We start from the raw sequence: 19,941 nt of genomic DNA on the forward strand, positions 1-19,941 counted from the left end.
AGCCTAGGTTGATTTGTTTTTTTAAAGCTGGGTTCGCCACCGGAAATCGGGACGCTTCGGACTGAGAGTATCGTTCGCTCGCGCCGGGAACCGTTGTTTTTCTGGACTGAGGAGGAGAGGTGGGGAGCCGGGGTGGGGAGGGGGGCTCAATCCGCGGGGGCTGCAAGGAGGGTCAGGCGGAGACTGGATCCTCCGAGCTCGGGCCATCTGCGCCGAGCTCGGTCTGATGGTTCCACTGAAGCCCTAACCAGGGGGCCGGGGGTCCACGGAGAGGATCTGAAACCCGGCGTCGGCTGCGGATGACCGTGGAGGGAGTGGAGCCGCTTATCCCAGCCTTTCCTCGCCGTGGCGCCGCATTAGCAGCATCTGTCGGGGGATTTTTCTTCTTCTTCTTTTTTATTTATCTTTTTTATTTTCTCGTCTTCTTCTTCTAAACGGGTTAACGCTCCGTTTCTGCTGGGTAGAGGAAACACAGAGAAGATCTAAGAGAGATTACACCGGCTTGAGGAGGCTGCAGGGCGGCCCAAAGCCACGGATTGCTCCGTTGACAGGTTGTCATCATGGGCAACGCGCCCACGGCCAGAAAGGGCAGCGAGATGGAAAGCGGTGGGTATGCTCTCTCTCTCTCTCTCTCTCTCTCTCTCACCCCTCCGATCTGTACCTGCTCTGTTACATCCTCATGAAACGATGAGAAACAACGTGACACAGCGTCCCGTTAAAGCTTCACACCACCTGCCATACGCTGCAAGCAGCAGGCCTTCTCGCTCCCTCCATTCATTACGACTCGCTAATCGGGCTTTAAACTGTATGCGTGCAGAAATTGCTCGGCAGCGCTTCACTCCAATGTCCGTGTGAAACATCTTGATCAGGAATCGATTTTAGGCTCCGTTTTGTGGTATGTTAGTGGGGCGTGGGATTTTTACACTTGACGTACAGCAAGTTTTAGTCTACAGTCATCATTTTCTGCAAGCCAGCCGAGAGCGAGTGCAAGCTGCGGCTGTGTTAAGCGTCTTCATTTGTCTTTTTGCTCCGATCTTGGCGAGATCGCAAACGAGCTCGGTGTCAGATGTTTCCCGAACACTCTGTGCCTGTTGCTTTATGGAAATAGATATTGCTGATCTGCTCCCGGGCAAAGCATCGGCAAAAACCGCGAAGCTTTTTGGAAGCTCGGAATTGGTTTTTCTGGGTGGGGGGATGCTTCCTTCAACAAAAACTTGAACTCACATTGATAAATTCACCACTGTCTGCACACATACAGTACAGACCAAAGGTTTGGACACACCTTTTAATTCAATGAGTTTCCTTTATTTTCATGACTATTGACATTGTAGATTCACACTGAAGGCATCAAAACTATGAATAACACATGTGGAAATATGCACTAAACAAAAAAGTGTAAAACAACTGAAAATACCCCTTTTATTCTAGTTTCTTCAAAGTAGCAACCTTTTGCTGTGATTACTGCTTTGCTCACACTCTGCATTTTCTTGATGAGCTTCAAGAGGTCGTCACCTGAAATGGTTTTCACTTCATAGGTCAACCTGCCCTGTCAGGTTAATAAGTGGGATTTCTTGCCTTATAAATAGTCATGAAAATAAAGAAAACCCATTGAATTAGAAAGGTGTGTCCAAACTTTTGGTCTGTACTGTACGTAGAGGGATATGTATAGGTATGTTTAGCATGTTTGGAGTTTTGTTAAAACCTTTTATGCTACTTGAGCTGGGGGGGAAAAATTCAGGAATATTTAAACTTTTTGCAAATAAGTCATAAGTATTTATTATCTATGTTTTGTTACACGAAGAACAAACTATTCAGACTTCCCTGAGTAAAAATAAAACATATATTGCAATGTACAATGTGCATTTCTATTTTTTGCAAAATAATAGGTTTCTTGTGAGGCTTTTGGTTCTAGATATTATTCAAATAAACTATTAATTATTCTCAGGTTCATGCACTTTTCTTCTCAACTTTGCTGTAGAAGTTATGTAAAACTATTCAAAGCTATTTCACAGAATAATATAGAAATTCCTTTATTGTCCCACACTGGGGAAATTTTGGTGCAGCAGCAGCAAAGTGACAGATAATCAAAACAAGTATGTTCACACACACACACACACATATATATATATATATATATATATATATATATATATATATATATATATATATATATATAAATTAAATAAACTAAATGGAAAACGCTGTGCATTTATTAAAAATTGCATACATTGGACCAAAGGAATCCGCAACTGGAAATATTCAAATTAATCAACACCCAGCTGAATCTTAATCACATTTAATGTGTGGTTTTTGGCTGTGTGTGGTTTTTATTTCCTTTTTATTTATTGCTTTTGGTTGTTGTGTTTTTTCAAAATGTCTTTTAGATTCAACTGTTCTGTACAAAATTCAAATTGATTCGTCTTTGGGAGGGCAAACTTGCACTAGTGTTTGATTGTCACTATCTCAGTTGAAAATGGTCTCAAAATGACAATATTATCATCTAGCGCAATTATTTCTGGGCCAAGTTATCGCCCAGCAAAATGTGATTTGTAACCGCGACAGGCCTGGTTGGGAGGCGCCGCAAAAAATGTTCCACACATCCTTGGCCTGGACCTGCACTCACAGCACCTGCGCTGTCAACTCAATGCAAATTTATTGTTGAGCAGAAAATGAAAGCCTTCCCTCTTTGCATTGTAAAACAACATGAAACATCAGAAAGTGGTTTGCATGTCAAAACATTAGCGGGACATGTGCTACAAGCACTTCCACCAACAACATATCCCACTGTGTAATGCTTAAACACGGTTGCTGTGCAACAAGGATTAGTTAGACTCTCCTCTGCTGTGTCTTCTACGTTCAGGCGGTTTGTCTTTGCAGAGCAGATGCTTGCTCAGCCCGTTCTTATTTATTTATGTATTTCATTTTTGAGAATCGAAGATTATTTGCCATGCCGACTGGAAAGCTCTTGCTCCGCTTTCAGTTTCAAGAATCGGCACTTAGAGTTTCCAGAAAGCATAACATGTTTTGTACTTTCTTTCTGTTTTAATATAAAAATATCTCTCTAAATAAAAAACTCCCCAAAAAAAACAACACATATCATATTTCTTACCACAGCCGGAGCACTGAAACATCTAATTATGCTGTCTTTTTGAGGTGTGCTGCATTTTCATGAGTATAGTTTTGAGCACTGTGACTGGAGGGGTGTGTGTGTGTGTGTGTACGAGAGTGTTGGATGCAAATTATTGTTTGGAACTGCTTTGCATGTTAGTCAAAGTTGTGAAGTAATGTCACAAATAACAGTGCAGCAGGATGTAGGTTTAGTCATGCGTTGTGCAGTTGACCTCTAAAAATATCAGCAGACTCTTAAGTATTTCTGAAGCATCTCTCATTATCTGTAACAACAAACCACTAACACATGTTTCTCCCATCCTCCTACAGTCAAGGAGTTCCTTGCTAAAGCCAAAGAGGACTTCCTCAAGAAATGGGAGAATCCTTCACAGGTTTGCAATCAATCAGTAAAATTTATTTTTTTGGTAGCACATTTTAGCAACGAGGCATTTCAAACATGATAAAAAGACGAAAATGCAAAGTCATAGAACACACGGTGAACATTTGAAACACTGCATTTTGCCGTCATTACACATCAGATTGTTGATTCGTGTTTCATGATTATGTTTCAAAAGCAGCTCTAAACAGGTGGGTTTGTAGTCCAGATTTTACGGCACTCGGTGTTTCAGCTGTTTTGCAGTTTTCTGGAAGTTTGTTCCAGATTTGTGGTGCACAGAAGCTGAATGCTGCTTCTCCGTGTTTGGTTCTGGTTCTGGGGATGCAGAGCAGAAACAGAATCAGAAGACCTGACAGGTCTGGAAGGCTGATAAAACAACAAAGATGTTTTTATAAAAAATAATGGATGTTTTTTTTTTTTGCTGTAGCACAACCACACAAAACACTACAGAAAATCCCAACATTTCATTGAAATATTTTCACAGATGTGGGAGAAAATCCCAAGTCAAGAAATGTTTTAACAAAATCACTGAAACCACCCTTAACACTGTCTGCTCATTTAAATGTAATTGAAGCATTTTGGTATCTTAAACTCTGCTGTTTGAGGAAGTTTTAGTCTAGAATCCACGACCTTATCAGTTCCCCTGAGGGATAACTATTTTGTGACTCACTTTTTCACTTAGCGCCCCTACAAACTGGGAAAGACCAACAATTGATCCCTGTGTAAGTCAGGAAATGGCGATTAAAAACCTCACAGTAAGATTAACAGCATCACTTAGTGACATTTTGGGGCCACTAATTGATGTGACCTCAAGACCAAATAAACCAAAAAGACCAAACTGAACAATCTCAATGCCCAGCCCTGAAGCCGACAGATGCTGCAATTGTAACCATTACCGTTTCTGGTTGCAGCAGTTGTTGCAGCGGTGAGTAAAGACGGACTGGTTCTAAATTTCTGGCCAATTCTAGTTTTCTCTCCAGAGACTGCAACCATCCCTGTTTCCAACAAATACAGCATCCTGTTTACTTTCCCGCAGGCAGTTCTTTATGCATGTTTTCATAGTCTTGTAAAAAACCTGTTTTTGCATAAATGTATACCAGCACAGTTTGGGCAGTTCTCCTATCACACATTACTTCGAATGTGAATCTGCTATTTTTTCCTTAGGTTGTATGTTAGACCTTACTTTACAGTACTTATCTTATTTTTCTTGTTATTATGAATATTTTTATGCCTGTCTGTGGGCATCCGTTGCATGTGTTTATGAAAATGGCTTTGCAATGGCGCCTCCGCCGTCCTTGTCCAGAAAAATGGGCTAACCCTTTCTGTTTTTCACGTGTCCAGAACACTGCTAGCCTGGAGCAGTTTGAGAGGTTGAAAACCTTGGGCACGGGCTCGTTTGGCCGCGTTATGCTGGTGAAACACAGAGAAACGGGACAGCATTACGCCATGAAGATCCTCAACAAGCAGAAGGTCAGTCTCGGCAGACCGGGGGTCATCGAGGTCGCAGGAGGGCGGGCGGAGTTAGGAGGGTTTAGAAATGTTATTGTCATTGAGATGCTCATGTTCAGTGTTGCCGCTTGTTACTCGTGGGAAACACTGACCTGTTTTTTATGGGTGTTGGGGGAAAAAAAGGTCCTGCTGCTTCGTTCAGGGAGCATCAAATCCAGGTGTAAGCTTCGTCTCAATCCACAAGTAAAATTGACATATTTGAAGAAATTAATACCTGCTCATGTTAGTTTTCTAACAGACTGGTGGGGAAAAAAATGTAAATAATCTGATTTCCCATCCAGTTCTACTGATCTGGATCACAGGCCTAACGGGTTTTGTTTAAATGTCTGAACTGTTGATGTTCACTTGTTGATGATTATGATGGTAAGTCTTCTTTTACGTTGACAGAGTAATTAATTAGTTTTCATATACCTTAAAATATAACAAAAATTGTGTAATTAGGGTATATATTAGGTTAAATGACTGTTAGCTACTATTCTTGGCCCTGGATAGAACAGTGAGTACTTTGAGCAGCCTGCTAATAGTAATGAGAATATTATTGTGGGATAAGACAGAAGGTAGTTGTTGAGTTGTGCTGGTAGTTGTTGAAAGCTTTTAAGCTGCTTATTTGACAATCTTTTGTGGATTTTTGTTGTTGTAGAAGACACAAACGGATCATAAGAACTGAAAGGATTTTGGAGTATACCGCATCTGGTTCATGACGCTGAAGTTAGCATCTGAGTTTTAGCTTCCCTTCAGAAGTGGAAGCCGATTTCATGTTTTATTTAGGGAATCTGGACTGCATTTGATCATTTCTGGTTAAAAGTTTTTTTTTAAAATCGCTCTGCTCTTTATAAAAGAGAGACAGCATTTCCAATGTCTGAATTGGTGTTACGGTCGCTTTAGAGTGAGTTCAACAGGTCAACGATAATGTATGTGCTGGTCAAACCCGGCTCGAGTTGTTCTGCAGATGGTGTGTAGTACTGATGCAGTGAAGGCCAGTCATGCTGTTCTCACAGTGATCACAATGAAAGCGTCAGCAATTCGAACACAACTTCTTTGTTGCTTCAAAACACGAGTCTTAAACTTGGAAATAGTCTGTCGAGCCTGAAGAGCTTGCCTTCATTTCCAGAACTAATAGGTGACGTTTTGTTCGACATGCTGCACTTTGATAAGAAATGCAATGGGGTGTTTAAATTTTTAAACTTGAATTTTTACGCCCAGAGATCTCAGTGAACTCTTGTTTTGACTACTTCAGAGTCCTTAAAGTGCAGTTTCTGATCAACTGTGAAAACAAAAAATCTCACTGTCTTGTTTTCCAAAACCCAGTATCAAGAGACGAATCTAGTCAGCTGAATACACAGTAACATCTCTACTTGGCTTAGTATTGAACTGTTTAGTGAAAGTAAAGTTGTATTTCAAATAGCTTATTTAACTCTCAGATGATGTTTGGGTGCTCTTGTAAGAGAGTTTTATTTATTTTTTTTATTACCTAATTCAAATTTCACAAGTCTTTTCTGTGATCAATCTGAGTTCCTTTTCTTCCTCTGAGTTTGCTTGTGTGTGTGTGTGTTTTGCTTGTGTGTGACCTCCAGGTGGTGAAGCTTAAGCAAATAGAGCACACTCTAAACGAGAAGAGGATCCTCCAGGCTGTCAGCTTTCCCTTTCTCGTGCGCTTAGAGTATTCATTCAAGGTACGGAGAACGTCTGACGGCGTCCATGTTTGTATCCTTGGGTGGTCGCGAGTTGGACGTTTTGCCGTTCAGACCGACTGTCCAGAGCTTCTCCTCAAAACGGTCTCCGAAAACATGTCAACATGACAGAATAAAAGCGTTTCAGACAATGAAAATAAAAGACAATGAGCTAAAAAAAAACAAAAACCAAGATGGGCGCTCGCCGTTATCCACTTCTCTGCTGTGCTTAATTGAATCAAACTGGCTGCGGCTGCTGTTGTGAAGTCCCGCGCTGTTTCTGCACGGCGCTGCTCCGTCCTGTCTGTTTATGTCGCGTCAGTCGCCTCTTTGGATGCAGAGGCAGCATCGGGCGTGAACTTGTTTGTCGCTGCATAAGGAAATGATTGTGTGACATGTGGAGAAGTGCGAGCTCCACACGCTAAGAGCTCTGATGACCCAGCCGCTGACCTCTCCGTTTAGACCCAGCCTTGTTTTGGCGTTCACCTCGCAACCTTTACTCATCTTTATCTATGTACTGCAAGATTTTATGAGAATGACTCTGTCATAGTCACTGTTTAATCACGTAAGTAGTGAGATGCACCAACCAGTTAAATGTGGCCCGTTTCAGATCATCGCTTTTGTTAACAGTCTGACCTGCTGAGCTTCGATTAAACAGAGTTTAAAATAAATTGTAGCTTTCCCAGTGTGATTATTAAAATGTTTACTGGGAACGAATGTGATATTCTGCCATGTCCGTGAGAAAACAATCACAGTAAATCAGGTTAATACTGATCGTAAACAAAGACAAAATGTTTTGAAGTTTTAGTTTGGAAATGTCTTCATCATCCTCTGAACCAGGGAGACATCTAAGAGTTGCAGGACACCGGCCCTCGAGGACCAGGATTGCCCACCCCTGCTCTATTAGCTGTTAGCATTGTTAGCATTGCTGAACGTCAGTGTTTCTGTGTATTTCCTAGAAATTACAGACCTAAAGCAAAAAAAGTAGGAAATGATAAAGGGGCAAAATTATTAAGGCCCATTTATGTCGTTGTTTTATCAGTTCCCAAGTCTGACTGCGTTTATTGAAAAATGTCGGATTTCTCCAGATAGAAATCAAGATTTCTGGTAAAATTGGGGCTTTTTTTTTTTTAACATTACCTCAGTTTCAGATTATTTCCCCCAGTTTGGATTTAGGACATCATTCACCAGAAAAACGTACATTTAAAAATCTAAACATGCCATCGATTCACTGCTTTTTTTATGCCTTTTTCAGAACCTGTAGTTTCTAAACTTGATCCGATTTAGATGTAATTCACTCCTTCTTGTACAATCAGAACACGTGTAGCCAATCACAAGCTGTGATCTCCCATTCGTAAACTTTTTAAGAGCCTATCCGATCAAGAGTCTTTAATAAATTTGGATAAACCAATCCAGATTAGATTCATTATTGTAGATGTCAGAAACAGAGCTTAACACAGCTTGTTCTGGAGCCAAAAAGCAGAAAAGTAAACACTCGTGTTGTTTCAAGATTTGTGGAAATTATAAACACCAAATAGCTTAGCATTTTTAATTTTATGTCCTTAATTGAAGTAAAACTATTGGGAAAAATCTAGAACTGTGAATCTGGAAAAGAACTGAATTTAGAAATGGAACATTTGTGGGAATCCCGCCTCCGTCTCATCAGTTGTTTCCTCTGCGCTGCCCTTGTTGATTTTCTGACCTCTGTTGTGTCGTCGCCTCTTCCGAGACCGTAAACCCCCGTCTCAGCAGAACAAAATCAGGCCGGCCACGTGAAGAGGAGTCAGCAGCACTCTTGCGCCTACACAGACTAACCCAGATGAGGGCCGTACTCCAATTTTGTCCTCGCTCAGGTTAAGCTGTTTAGACGCACCTGGTTGGGCAGGCATTCAGTATCCTTGAGGCCTTAAATAAACCTATTAATGGCCCATGTGTGCTGCTCTGCACACGGATTGAAGTGGCACCAATGAACACAAATCTATGCCACCAGTCATTTTGAGAGGTCCAGTATAATTTTTATATATTAAAAAAGCTTTCAATGGAGTAAAATTACAGGTAAATGTATTTTATTCTTAAGAGAAAGCTTTTCTCAGCTCTTATGTTGCTGAGCTGTTGTGCTGCAGCCCAAAAGAGACAAAATGACTCTTGAGTCAGTTTGTCTGACTCCAGACAAACTGTCACTTTATTTGTGTTATAGTCTTTCATTTAAGGTTTATTTCACCAGAGCCTAAAAGCAGTCAGGGAATAACACACATTAGCAAGAAGGCAACAAGCTTTATGCTCAGATTCCCATGTGTTTTTCCAGTTTATTGTGTGTTTGTATATTTGTACGTATTCCTAATCTCCATCCTTTTATTTGTGTATCCAGGACAACACCAACCTTTACATGGTTATGGAATATGTACCAGGTGGAGAAATGTTTTCCCACCTACGAAGAATTGGCAGATTCAGGTCAGTGTCTTTGAAGCATCTAACAGTCCCTCCGAAATGTTGCCATGTTTTTGTTGCTGTGATTGTTGCAGCCTAAAATAACAGATTTTGCAGCACCGTTTTCAAAAAGTTGTGGTCAAAGTTGCATTTTTTTTAAGCTTCATTTTGCCAAAACACAGTCTTATAAAAACCTCACAATAAAGGATTAAAGGATTAAAGGATTTTAACAGGGTTAAAACTGAAAATGCAGAGAACATTTTCAAGTGCCTTCTTAAGATAGCATACTTAATGCAAATAAAGTCATGTCCTGAGGAGTTGTCAAAGTGCAAAAGAAATAATCCTCATTGGTCAATCAAGTTAACATGAGCTGTATGCTGTACAAGCAAATCCTACAGAATGTCTCGCGAGGGTTTTTGCAGAAAAAAAAAAAAAAGAGGACGTTACCGTTTAACGTCACACATGCTTTCATCTTCCAGGCGCAAGCTTCTGGAGATGTCGTAAAACAGGAAGTTAAATTATTAACAGGAGGCTGAGGAGATTGGTCAAAATTCAGCCAAGTTCCAGTGATTGGTCAGAAAAGAACGAAATACAAAAAAACGTTAAGGTGATTCGTCGGATTTGCAGAAAAGTTGCGACGACTGCTGAAAAGTCTGAGAAAAAAATTGCAAATAATGAGTGAATTTGCATTAATAGTTGCTGCCGCAACTTCCTGGAGTTACTGATTGAAGTGTGCTTTCATGAAGCGTTCAGTAGTTTCTGATGATGGTCATGAAGATGTTTTGGTATTTTTTGCTGTGTCTTAGTTCTCCAAAGTTTTATACCAAACCGTTCACTGTCGGTTCCTGCTGTGCTTCTGTTCGTGCAGTGAGCCGCACGCTCGGTTCTACGCTGCTCAGATCGTGCTGACCTTTGAGTACCTGCACGCTCTGGACCTGATCTACAGAGACTTGAAACCTGAAAACCTGCTCATAGACCAACAGGGCTACATACAGGTCAGAGATTCTGTTTCTTCCCTCACGATCTTTTGGTGTTTGTGTCCTGGTTTTCATTTTTGTTTATGTTGTTTTATTTGTCCTGTAGGTTTTACCACATGAAATTTATTTTTCTGTGTTGATTATTATCACAAGGGTGTTCTCATATTCTCATTTCTTTGTATTTAGTTCCTCAGCTCATTCTTGTGTTTGTGCATTTGGATTTATTTCCCTGATATCAGTTTTTGTGTTTTTCCCCTATTATTTTGAAATCGTTTGAAATAAAATTAATTTTTTATCACAAACTGGGATTTAAAGGTATTAAAGTCAACCATTCCACACTGTAAAAAAAAGTCTATAATTTATGGTAAAATACCGGCAGCTGTGCTTGCCAGAATTTTAAATTAATTCATAAATACGGTAAACTTCTGGAAACCACAGAAGATCAAACTTGGAAGTGTACATGTTCATAATTTCCTAAAAATATGAAAAAGGAAAAAAAACTCTAGAAAACTGTCTGGAAATGAAATTTATATTTATATCATTGTAGTAAAACTGGAAGAGTCTTGAATGGTTGTGTCGCCCCCTTGTGGTTTAATGTGAAATAACAGAAAATATTTCTGCTCCAAGATGTTTTCTCTTCCCTCTGTCTCTGTCTATTTTATTTTCAGTTATTTCTGATTAAAATAAACGTCTGTCAGCTATTTTTTTTCTCTCTCTCATTGCTACTCAGGTTACAGATTTTGGCTTTGCCAAACGGGTAAAGGGCCGGACCTGGACACTGTGTGGCACCCCAGAATATCTGGCTCCAGAGATCATCCTCAGCAAGGTGATCCATCTTCCCTTGACCTTTTCGTCTGTTTGTTTTCGATTGTGTTTTTTAGTCGAAACCTGAAGTGAGGCAATCTGAAAACGCATTAAACAACATTTTGTTTTAACATCACAACAACATATATATATAAAAACTGTTAGAGTTATGGTAAATGTTGATCTGTCCTGATTTGTAAAAGGAGCCAAAATATGGTCCTAGCTGCGATGAATAACACAAATATTTCACAAAAGAGCAAATATATTAAGGAAATTGTTGATATTTAATATCGTGCTTTAAAGTGAACTTTCTCCACATGTTTACACCGGCAGGGATACAACAAGGCAGTGGACTGGTGGGCGCTGGGTGTTCTCGTCTATGAGATGGCAGCAGGGTATCCTCCTTTCTTTGCCGATCAGCCAATTCAAATCTATGAAAAGATTGTATCAGGGAAGGTGAGTTTGGCTGTTTTCATTTTGCTCTGACACTTAAAATGTTTGGTGTTTTTGACTGAAAACTGACTTCACTCTATTTTTCTGTTTTGTCTTGCGCTTTTGAGAATTTTTTTTTATTAATTTCCGATACTTTTCTTTTGTTGTTTAAAAACTCAGTGATTTCTGTAGACTTCTTCTACAGTACGTAAATCCAGATGTTTCGTGGTACATCATTTAATTTTAGGATTTATGGTCTTGTATAAATAAATCTCACCAAGACTGCGTAGTTTCAGTTCTTGTACGTAATCCAACTAATAATCCAAGAGTTTGATGTTTTTATAAGATGTGAACCAATCTGCAAGGCAAAATGTAAGAATTAACATTAACGATGAAAGTTTCCCTTCTTATTAGAGAAATCAGAATTTTTGGTAACTAGTTTGTTACACATTTTAAAAGCCTTTTAGAGCTATACGTTAATATATTGAATTGCAATATCATATTCACAAAGGACTGCTCAGATGCAATATTTGACAGGATATATTTTTTATGCAATCCAAGCAAATTCTGCATGCCAGGAATGATTCTGGTCTGTTGAGATACGTGTTCACTGTATGGATGCCTTCTGATTGTAAAATAGTGGTGGGAACGTGATGACAATGGAAGCAGAAAAGAAAAGAAATTAAATTGTGCGTAAAGTAGTATCCCAGCTACGTTTCCCTGGTATCATGCAACTCTATTTTAAATGCAGTAACCTTCTTGCACCTGTGTCAGATTTCACAACTCGAGAGCTGGTGTCATGCAGCTTTTAGACGTGTCTCAGCTTCAGCATACCCGAATCAAATATTTAGGTTATTAGCAGGACTCTGGAGAACTTGACTGCATACTGAGGAGATAATTCAACCTTTTGACTCAAGTGTCGGTGAACTAGAGACATATAAAAGTTTCAGGACACCGCCCCTCGAGGACTGGAGTTTGACACCATTAGAGTGAATCATTTAAAGGCAAGTTCAGAATTGTTTTCATTTTGTAAAAATCAACAATCAGTTGGAAGTTGACACTAACATTCACTATTGGTGCAAAAACCAAAGTGGATTTCTCCCTTTCTTGTTTGTGTAGGTGATGGACTGACTAACAGATGAGGATTAGGATAGGCAGGAGTCCTCCAAGGAGTTTGCAGACGACATTGTGATCTGCAGTAAGAGCAGGGCGCACGTAGAGAAAAAAGAAGACAGGTGGAGGTGTGTACTGGAAAAGAGAGGAATGAAGATCAGTCGCAGCAAGACAGAAGGGGTGTGTGTGTGTGTGTGTGTGTGGGTGAATGAGAGGGGCACAAATGTAACGGTGATGTCACAGGAAGTAAAGGTAAAGAAGGTAGAGGCCTGGGGTCAATCTTCCAGAGCAGTGGAAGAAGTGTGTTCAAGTGGGGTGGAATGGATGGAGAGAAGCGTAGAGTTGGATGTGTGATAAAAGTGTATCAACAAGAATATGAGGAAAAGTGTACAAGACAGTAGTGAAACCGGTGATGGTGTGTGGTTTAGAGGCAGTGGCGATGGAGAAAAGACGTGAGGCAGAACTGGAGATGTCGAGGTTCTCTTTGGCAGTGACAGGATTAGCAGTGGGAGCACCAGAGAGGCCAGGCTGAGATAGTTTGGACATGTGCAGACGTGTCAGTAGGTTGGAAGCCACCGGGCAGGAGGCTGAGAGAAAGACCAAACCCAAGATTTATGGATGGACATGAAGTTAGGTGGTGTGAGCGGAGAGGATGCAGAGGATAGCACAAAAAGGAGTTAGATGATTTGCTGTGGCGACAGCTGAAGGGTAAAACCAAAAGAGAAAACAGAGATGTGAAGGATTCCCAATTCACCTGCTTTTTTTTTTTTTTGAAGACTTGTGGTGGAAAACTCTTTTTGTCACTGTAACTGTGTGTTCACACAACTGCTTCTTCCATTTTCTTGTCCTCAGGTTCGTTTCCCATCTCACTTCAGTTCAGACCTGAAGGACCTACTGAGGAACCTCTTACAGGTGAAGGCAAAAGTCTAGGAAATACTCAACTTACAGTAAGGTGTGGTTTATTTTCCCATGATCTCCAAGATGAGGCGAACGTTCTTCTCTCGTTTTCAGGTGGATCTCACAAAACGCTTTGGGAACCTCAAAAATGGAGTCAACGACATCAAAGGACATAAGTGGTTCGCAACAACTGACTGGATTGCCATCTACCAGAAAAAGGTGTGTTGATATTTCCACATTGCACACACTTGCGCCTCTGTTTGCACTGCATTTGATTGGGATTCGGAGCATTTTATGTTTTTGATTGTTTCTAGGTGGAAGCTCCCTTTGTTCCAAAGTTCAAAGGACCAGGCGATACCAGCAACTTTGACGACTATGAAGAGGAGGAGATCCGTGTCTCCTTCACCGAGAAATGTGCCAAGGAGTTTGCTGAATTCTAGAGTTAGAGGAGAAGAAATAAGGAAAATAGGGAAAGTCTAAGGTAGGCTGGTCAAACGGGAGACACAAGAAAAGTCTACTGTCTTCTGTCCAAATATAAGCACCAGCTACAAAAAAGAAAAGGGAAAAAATCGAATAGAGGTGTGCGAAAAAGAGAGCGGAGACTGATAACCAGCAGTGTTGCCTTTTCTGTTGCGTTTCTGTTGTGTTTTATTTATTGTCGTCTTATTTATGAATCCCTTTACAACGACGCTGTGTTTCATGGGTGTCGGGAGCCCCACTAACTTAGAGTTGCCTCTACGCATTTTCACCCGAGATCTTCCCGTTTCTGCATTCATTTCTGTTCTGTTCATTTCTGCCACAGCCAAAAGACAAGTCAACCAGTCAATCTGCCGGTCATTACATGAGCGTGCACGTAAGATATCGTCAGTTTACATCGATGAGGTGAATTGAGCAAAACACAACACACGTTAAGATAAATGCCCATGGGATATATATTTTGTCTTGAGTTCACCTGACCCATTTCATAGATATAATACTTCAAAGGCACGAGAGGCCAAAAGAAAGACGAAACAAAAAGTCAGGTACGTCTGTTGTGTAACTCCATCTATGGCTCTTATTATTGTTAATATATACAGACTTTGTACATATCTGCAGTACTCCATTTTTAAATGTTAGTAGGTACTTAGTGGCTCCAGTGAAACCATATCACGCTAATGTACAGTACAATGACATACGAATAAAAAGAACGGATTTCTCCCAGTTTCAATGGTGTTGTGAGAAAAACACCAACCGCATAATGGAAACTCAGGTTTGAACATATCACTTAACAGACATTTATCTCCATAAAACCTATGGATCAGCAGGCAAATCTCGGAGTATAGATTTGGGAATTTGAAGTTCTGGTTTTAAACGAGTTTAAAAGGAACACACACAAAAAAAGGGACTATTTAGAGTTTTAGTTGGCGTCTTCCACACTTTATCCCTTCCAGAATATTTGGTCAGTCTTGATAAAAGTACTTCCTGTTTCAGCTCAGAGCTAATTTACTAGATGAGATTATTCTACTTGTTGAAACAACCGCTTGGCCCCCTGGTTTTGACTTTTAGACACCGTGTGAGGCAGAAGACCTCCGACTGCTTCTGGCTGAGGGTCATCAGTGCTCCAGTCTGTACGGATGGCGATCAGGATCGTGTGCTTTACCTTGGTTGTTGCTGTTTGCTCATATCACAAAAGAGAACCATGCAACTCTGTTATCATTTCCTTTGTGTGTGTGTTCAGGACATGCACTAGTTTTGCTAAGTTTCATTTTATGTGTATGTATTGATGATCTGAAAATGATTGGTACTCTATTTGTCGAGTTACAGATGGGTGAACCACCAGGGGGTGAATATGCATCGGGGAATTTTGTATTGAACATGTGTTTCCTCAGTGAATTTGTTTCCAATGAGGCTATTGGTATAACATTCACACCAGATGTTGCTAGCAACCCAAATAATCTGTACATACAAAGAAATAAAAACAACTAAGTCCATAAATCAGGTTGTATAAAGTTGAATTCTCGTATTTGAAAGAGAAGTTTAAGACGTCTCCCGTATGTAGAAACTACTCAAAGTTCTCAGTTGTCATTTTGAATTGTTCTTTGATAAAAACTGTCTTCAAATTTCATCCGGCCTCTCCGCCGCTCTCTGATAACCAGTTATTTCTGTAGTGTTTCCAATTATATTCAAGTCAGGTGATTGACTATGTTTTTGGGATCATTGTCTTTCTGAAACGTGCTGTTGCACTCCGTCCTATCTTGCCACGTATGCTGGCATTTTAAAAGATACCTGTTACGAGTCTGAACATGAGGAAATTAAGGACATTTTGCAAAACCTCAAATTCTGTCATGTTTTTCAAGTATTTGTCCTACTTTTGATCAGCTTTGTCTGTTTATACCAGCGACAAATAGGACCAATTTTAAAATGTTCTGCAGTTATGACCAGTCATGTATTGCTTTTTCATAACCACACCATCTTTTAATTTCTCCTTAGAAAGATAAAAAACAGACCCTATGGGTATTAAATTTCTATGCTCTGAGAGTGCCCCCTAGTGGTTCAAACAATTACTAACCAGATTAATCAAAACACAACAGCTACAGCTAAAATAATTTTGTGGCAGCTGCTGCATGTATACCTGACGTATGAGAGCAACCACTCTCATGTGGCAAGATTTGGTTTATATTATAATTAAAGTTGAATATGCTACAGTGTTGAATGTGTAGTGATGCGATATGCATTATTTTCCAATCACATAATTTCCTGAGGCAAAAAAACTGATACAAAATATTGTAACAAGGGCATTACTAAGAATATCTTGGTACATTTCTTCCTATAAATGCTGCCAGTACCATATCCTGTAAGACAGGCCCACACTATAATGTTCCCACCTCCAAACGTCACTATCACTATGGTGTTTTTGGGGTTGTTGGCCAGTGCCATTTCTTCTCCAAACATTGTGTGTGTAGTGACATTCAAAGAGTTTAATGTTGGTCTCATCTAAAGATGATAAGCCAGTATTCCACTGACTTGACCAAAATGTTCTATAGCAGACTTAAAGCAAGCTAGAGCAAACTTTATGGTCAATAAGGGAGTCTTGTATAGTGAGGCCATTGTGGTTGAGTTCATTATTTATTTCCATGATAAAAAAAAAAATTGGATTACAAAAGCTCAGTGAGACCAATCCTTTGCTTTTGGAGACCTGATCTGATTACTCTTTTTTTGTCAGAAATTTTACAAAAAAACACTGTGTTCTTTCCTCCTCGGATAATGGCTGTAATGGTTCTCATTCAGAAGCTTAGAAATATGTCTCTAACCAGTGCTATTTGTATTTTTGCAATAATAGGGGTGAGGAGGTCGTAAAATTGCTTCTTACGTTTTTCTTGCGGTAGCATAAAAGAGAAATTGTTTACGCTCGCGCCTAAATCAACTGTCATGAATTATTGATAACTGAACTAATATAAGGCAGGATTGCTTACTACATACAGTAGTTACAGATTTCAGTTATGTTCAGTTGCCTTTTTCTTTCAAGTTTATTACATATGTTATGTTGATCTTGCTGTGAATGGGAGTTTCTTGGGTTGTTACAGACATCTAGTGTGAATTTTATGTCAGTTGGACTGATAGAAATTTATTTACTGAGAAGAACTATGTTTGATCATTGTTTTCCTGCTATAGCTTGTTGAAATATCCTTTTACATGTACAGTAAACAACCTGGTGATTTGAAGTTTATGACAAAGGCCACCTCAGGTGTTCGGGGGTCTCTGTGCTTGACACAGTTTGACAGCAGGGCATTATAACAATGTCCTGAGAGGATTACATTTTTGTTTCAGGCATTAAATTATAATTTGATCTTTTACCTTAATAGGGATGTGAAATATTATAGTTCAGATAGGCACAAGGAATTCCTTTCATCATGTTTTTTGTCAAGAGTCTCAACTTTGTGAAAAATCTCAGATATGAGAAAAATATGATCAGCCTTTTGTTTGAAATACACATCTGTAATATTACTAGTCTGTGTGCATCATTTGTAAATTAGAGTGGTGTTTGAAACGGCTTAACATGAAGGAATTATCCAGGTGAGCGACTTGGGTTCACAGTATCCTTTACCCCATGTGTCTCTTAGGAGAGACCATTCCCATCCATGTATCTACTGTCTTCCACTTATCCAAGATCTGGTCCAAGAGGGATCCCCAGACATCCCACCCCCCCATAAGCATCATCCAGCTCATGCTGGGGGATCCCAAAGGGTTCCCATGCCAGATGGGACATATAATGGGATGTGGCCAGAAAACCTCCAAAGGGAGGTGTCCAGGGAGCATTCTGATCAGATGCCCTAACCACTTCAACTGACTGTTTCGATGTGGAGAATCAGTGACTCTACTTTCAGCAACCTCCCAGAGATTCTCACCCTGTCTTTAAGGCAGAGTCCAGCCATCTTCCAGAGGACGCTCATTTCGGTCGCTTGTATCTGGGATCTCATACTTTCAGCCTTTTTTCTTATCTTATTACCATAGGTGAGGGCCAGAATCTAGGTCAATAATTTGAGAGCTTAGCTCTTTTTTCAGCACAACACATCACAACTGCATACAAAGCCCCAGTCCATCTGTTGATCTAGCATTCTATCCTACTATCACTTGGGAACAAGACACCTAGATACTTAAACTCCTCCACTTGAGGCGGAGACTGACCCCAGACTGAGAGCGGAGCAGTCTTCCTTTCTCTGGCCAGGAACCTTGGCCTCAGACTTAAAGGAGCTGACTCTCATCCTGGCTGCTTCACACTCTGCATTGAACCGCTCCAGTGCCCAATGGAGGTCATGAGCTGAAAAAGCCAACAGAACCCCCAACTTAAGTAAAAAATGTAAAAATGAGATCCTGAGGTTTCCAAACCAGACGCCCTCTCCTACAGGACTATTCCTTGAGATCCTGACCATGAATACCGGTGGAGTCCAAAGCACACTGGGAACAGGCTTGACTTTGTGCCGAGAATACAGACCCCAGCTCTTGCTTTGGGAATACATAAATTGGATACCCAACCAGACACCCCATACTTGTGAAGAACAGCCCCCAAAATACCTGGGATGGACCTGGTCATAAGCCTACTCCAGAACCATAAAACACATGTAGAACTGACAAGCATACGCCCTCAGCAGTTCCGCAAATTAAAAGATGTAGCCCACTGCTCTATGAGCATGACAAAAGCCACATTACACTTTCTGTATCCAAGGTTCAACTATCAGTCAGATCCTCCTCTCTGACACCCCAGACTAAGCTCTCCCAGGGTGTTTGAGAAGTGTGATTCCTTGATAATTGGAACACACTGTCAGCCACCCTTTCTTGAAAATGAGGACCACCAGATCAGTCTGCCACTCCAGTGGTGTTGTTCCAGTCCTCCATGTGACATTGAAAAGGTGTGTTAACCATGACAGGCCCACGGTGTCCAGAGTCTTTAGAATATCAGATTGAATTTTCTAAACACCTGACACTCTACCACCAGTGAGCATGTCAACTACCGTGGTGACCTCTGCCGCTTATCTGAGATTGGGTCCAGGAGGAAACCCCAGACATTCCTCCCTCCACAGTGACATGATCCGCTTGTTCCAAGTCTTCAGGCTCAGCCTCCTCCGTGGAGGACATGGGTGACCGGATTAAGGAGCTCTTAAAAGTCCTCCTTCCATCATTCAACAATGTCCTCAGTCCTCTCTGAGTAGCCAAAAGGTTTCCCAGAACTTCCCGGAGTCCAATTGAAAGTCTCTTTCCACAGCCTCTCTGAATTCCTCCAATGCCCGATTTGTTGCTTATGCAACTACAGAAGCCTCTGTCCTTTTGGCTACCCAGGACTTGTCAGCTGCTTTAGAAGTTCCCAGGAATATCCAACCCCAGAAGGACTCCTTCTACAGTCCTGATGCCTTCCATCACTACTAGTGTCCACCAATGGGCCCTCTGGTTGCCATCAAGATAGACATCGATGCTATTAATGCCACAACATTGACCATGTTCACAATGGAGATTCTGAATATGGTTCATTCAGATTCCATGTCCCCAGCCTCCTTTGGGACATGAGAGAAATTCTCCTGGAGATGGGAATTGATCATCACTGGGACAAGTTCCTCCGCCGAACATTTCAGGTCACCCTTACCAGGTCTCCCCTGTCACTGGATCTAATTCACTACCAGGTGGTGATTAGTTGACAACTCTGCCCTTCTTTTCAACTGAGTCTCCAAGATGCAAAGTTATTGGTCTGATGATATGATTACAAAATTGATCATCAAATTTTGGCCCAAGGATTCATGGTGCCAAGTACAATTATGATTCACCTTGTGTTCAAACATGGTATTTATGAACATTTTGTGCCTCACACAGATGTTCAACAACAAAACACCAGTCAGGTTCAGATTGGCAAGGCCAAATCATCCCAATCACACCCTTCCAGGTAACCCGAACATTGCCTGCATAAGGGATGAAATTCCCCAGGTGCATCACTACATCCCCAGATAACACTGTCAGGAACTCCAAGAGGGTTGGATAGCTATTTTTCTGTGCACAGGGGACTATTCCCTTTTACCACATAGGGCCCCAGATTTACACTGTGCTGACATAGCTTGAACACAGATAAATGATATGAAGAGGC

General features: G+C 40.7%; 1 protein-coding gene across 2 annotated transcripts; it reads left to right on the forward strand.

Moving 5' to 3' along the window:
- The first annotated feature begins 158 nt into the window (after positions 1–158).
- LOC114144649 (cAMP-dependent protein kinase catalytic subunit alpha) lies at positions 159–17,318 on the forward strand. 2 transcript variants are annotated; one of them, XM_028017709.1, is made up of 11 exons: positions 162–606; positions 3,439–3,500; positions 4,847–4,975; positions 6,589–6,687; positions 9,053–9,135; positions 9,980–10,106; positions 10,819–10,914; positions 11,226–11,348; positions 13,290–13,349; positions 13,449–13,553; positions 13,649–17,318. In XM_028017709.1, the coding sequence occupies exons 1-11, from the start codon at positions 561–563 to the stop codon at positions 13,772–13,774; spliced, it is 1,056 nt and encodes a 351-aa protein (XP_027873510.1). In that variant the 5' UTR covers positions 162–560; the 3' UTR covers positions 13,775–17,318. The 2 variants fall into 2 exon arrangements, with proteins under 2 accessions (XP_027873511.1, XP_027873510.1); XM_028017710.1 differs by lacking the exons at positions 13,290–13,349; positions 13,449–13,553; positions 13,649–17,318 and adding an exon at positions 12,444–12,610 and having other exon boundaries at positions 159–606.
- Positions 17,319–19,941: the final 2,623 nt, after the last annotated feature.

This window comes from Xiphophorus couchianus, chromosome 5, assembly GCF_001444195.1.
Source record: "Xiphophorus couchianus chromosome 5, X_couchianus-1.0, whole genome shotgun sequence".
Lineage (NCBI taxonomy): Eukaryota > Metazoa > Chordata > Actinopteri > Cyprinodontiformes > Poeciliidae > Xiphophorus > Xiphophorus couchianus.

Bases quoted from the DNA above. Each gene is read 5' to 3' on its own strand.
- LOC114144649 (XM_028017709.1), top strand. From the start codon at position 561: ATGGGCAACGCGCCCACGGCCAGAAAGGGCAGCGAGATGGAAAGCG. The intron at 6,688-9,052 runs GTACGGAGAACG...TTGTGTATCCAG, and splicing joins GCTTAGAGTATTCATTCAAG to GACAACACCAACCTTTACAT. The intron at 10,107-10,818 runs GTCAGAGATTCT...ATTGCTACTCAG, and splicing joins ACCAACAGGGCTACATACAG to GTTACAGATTTTGGCTTTGC.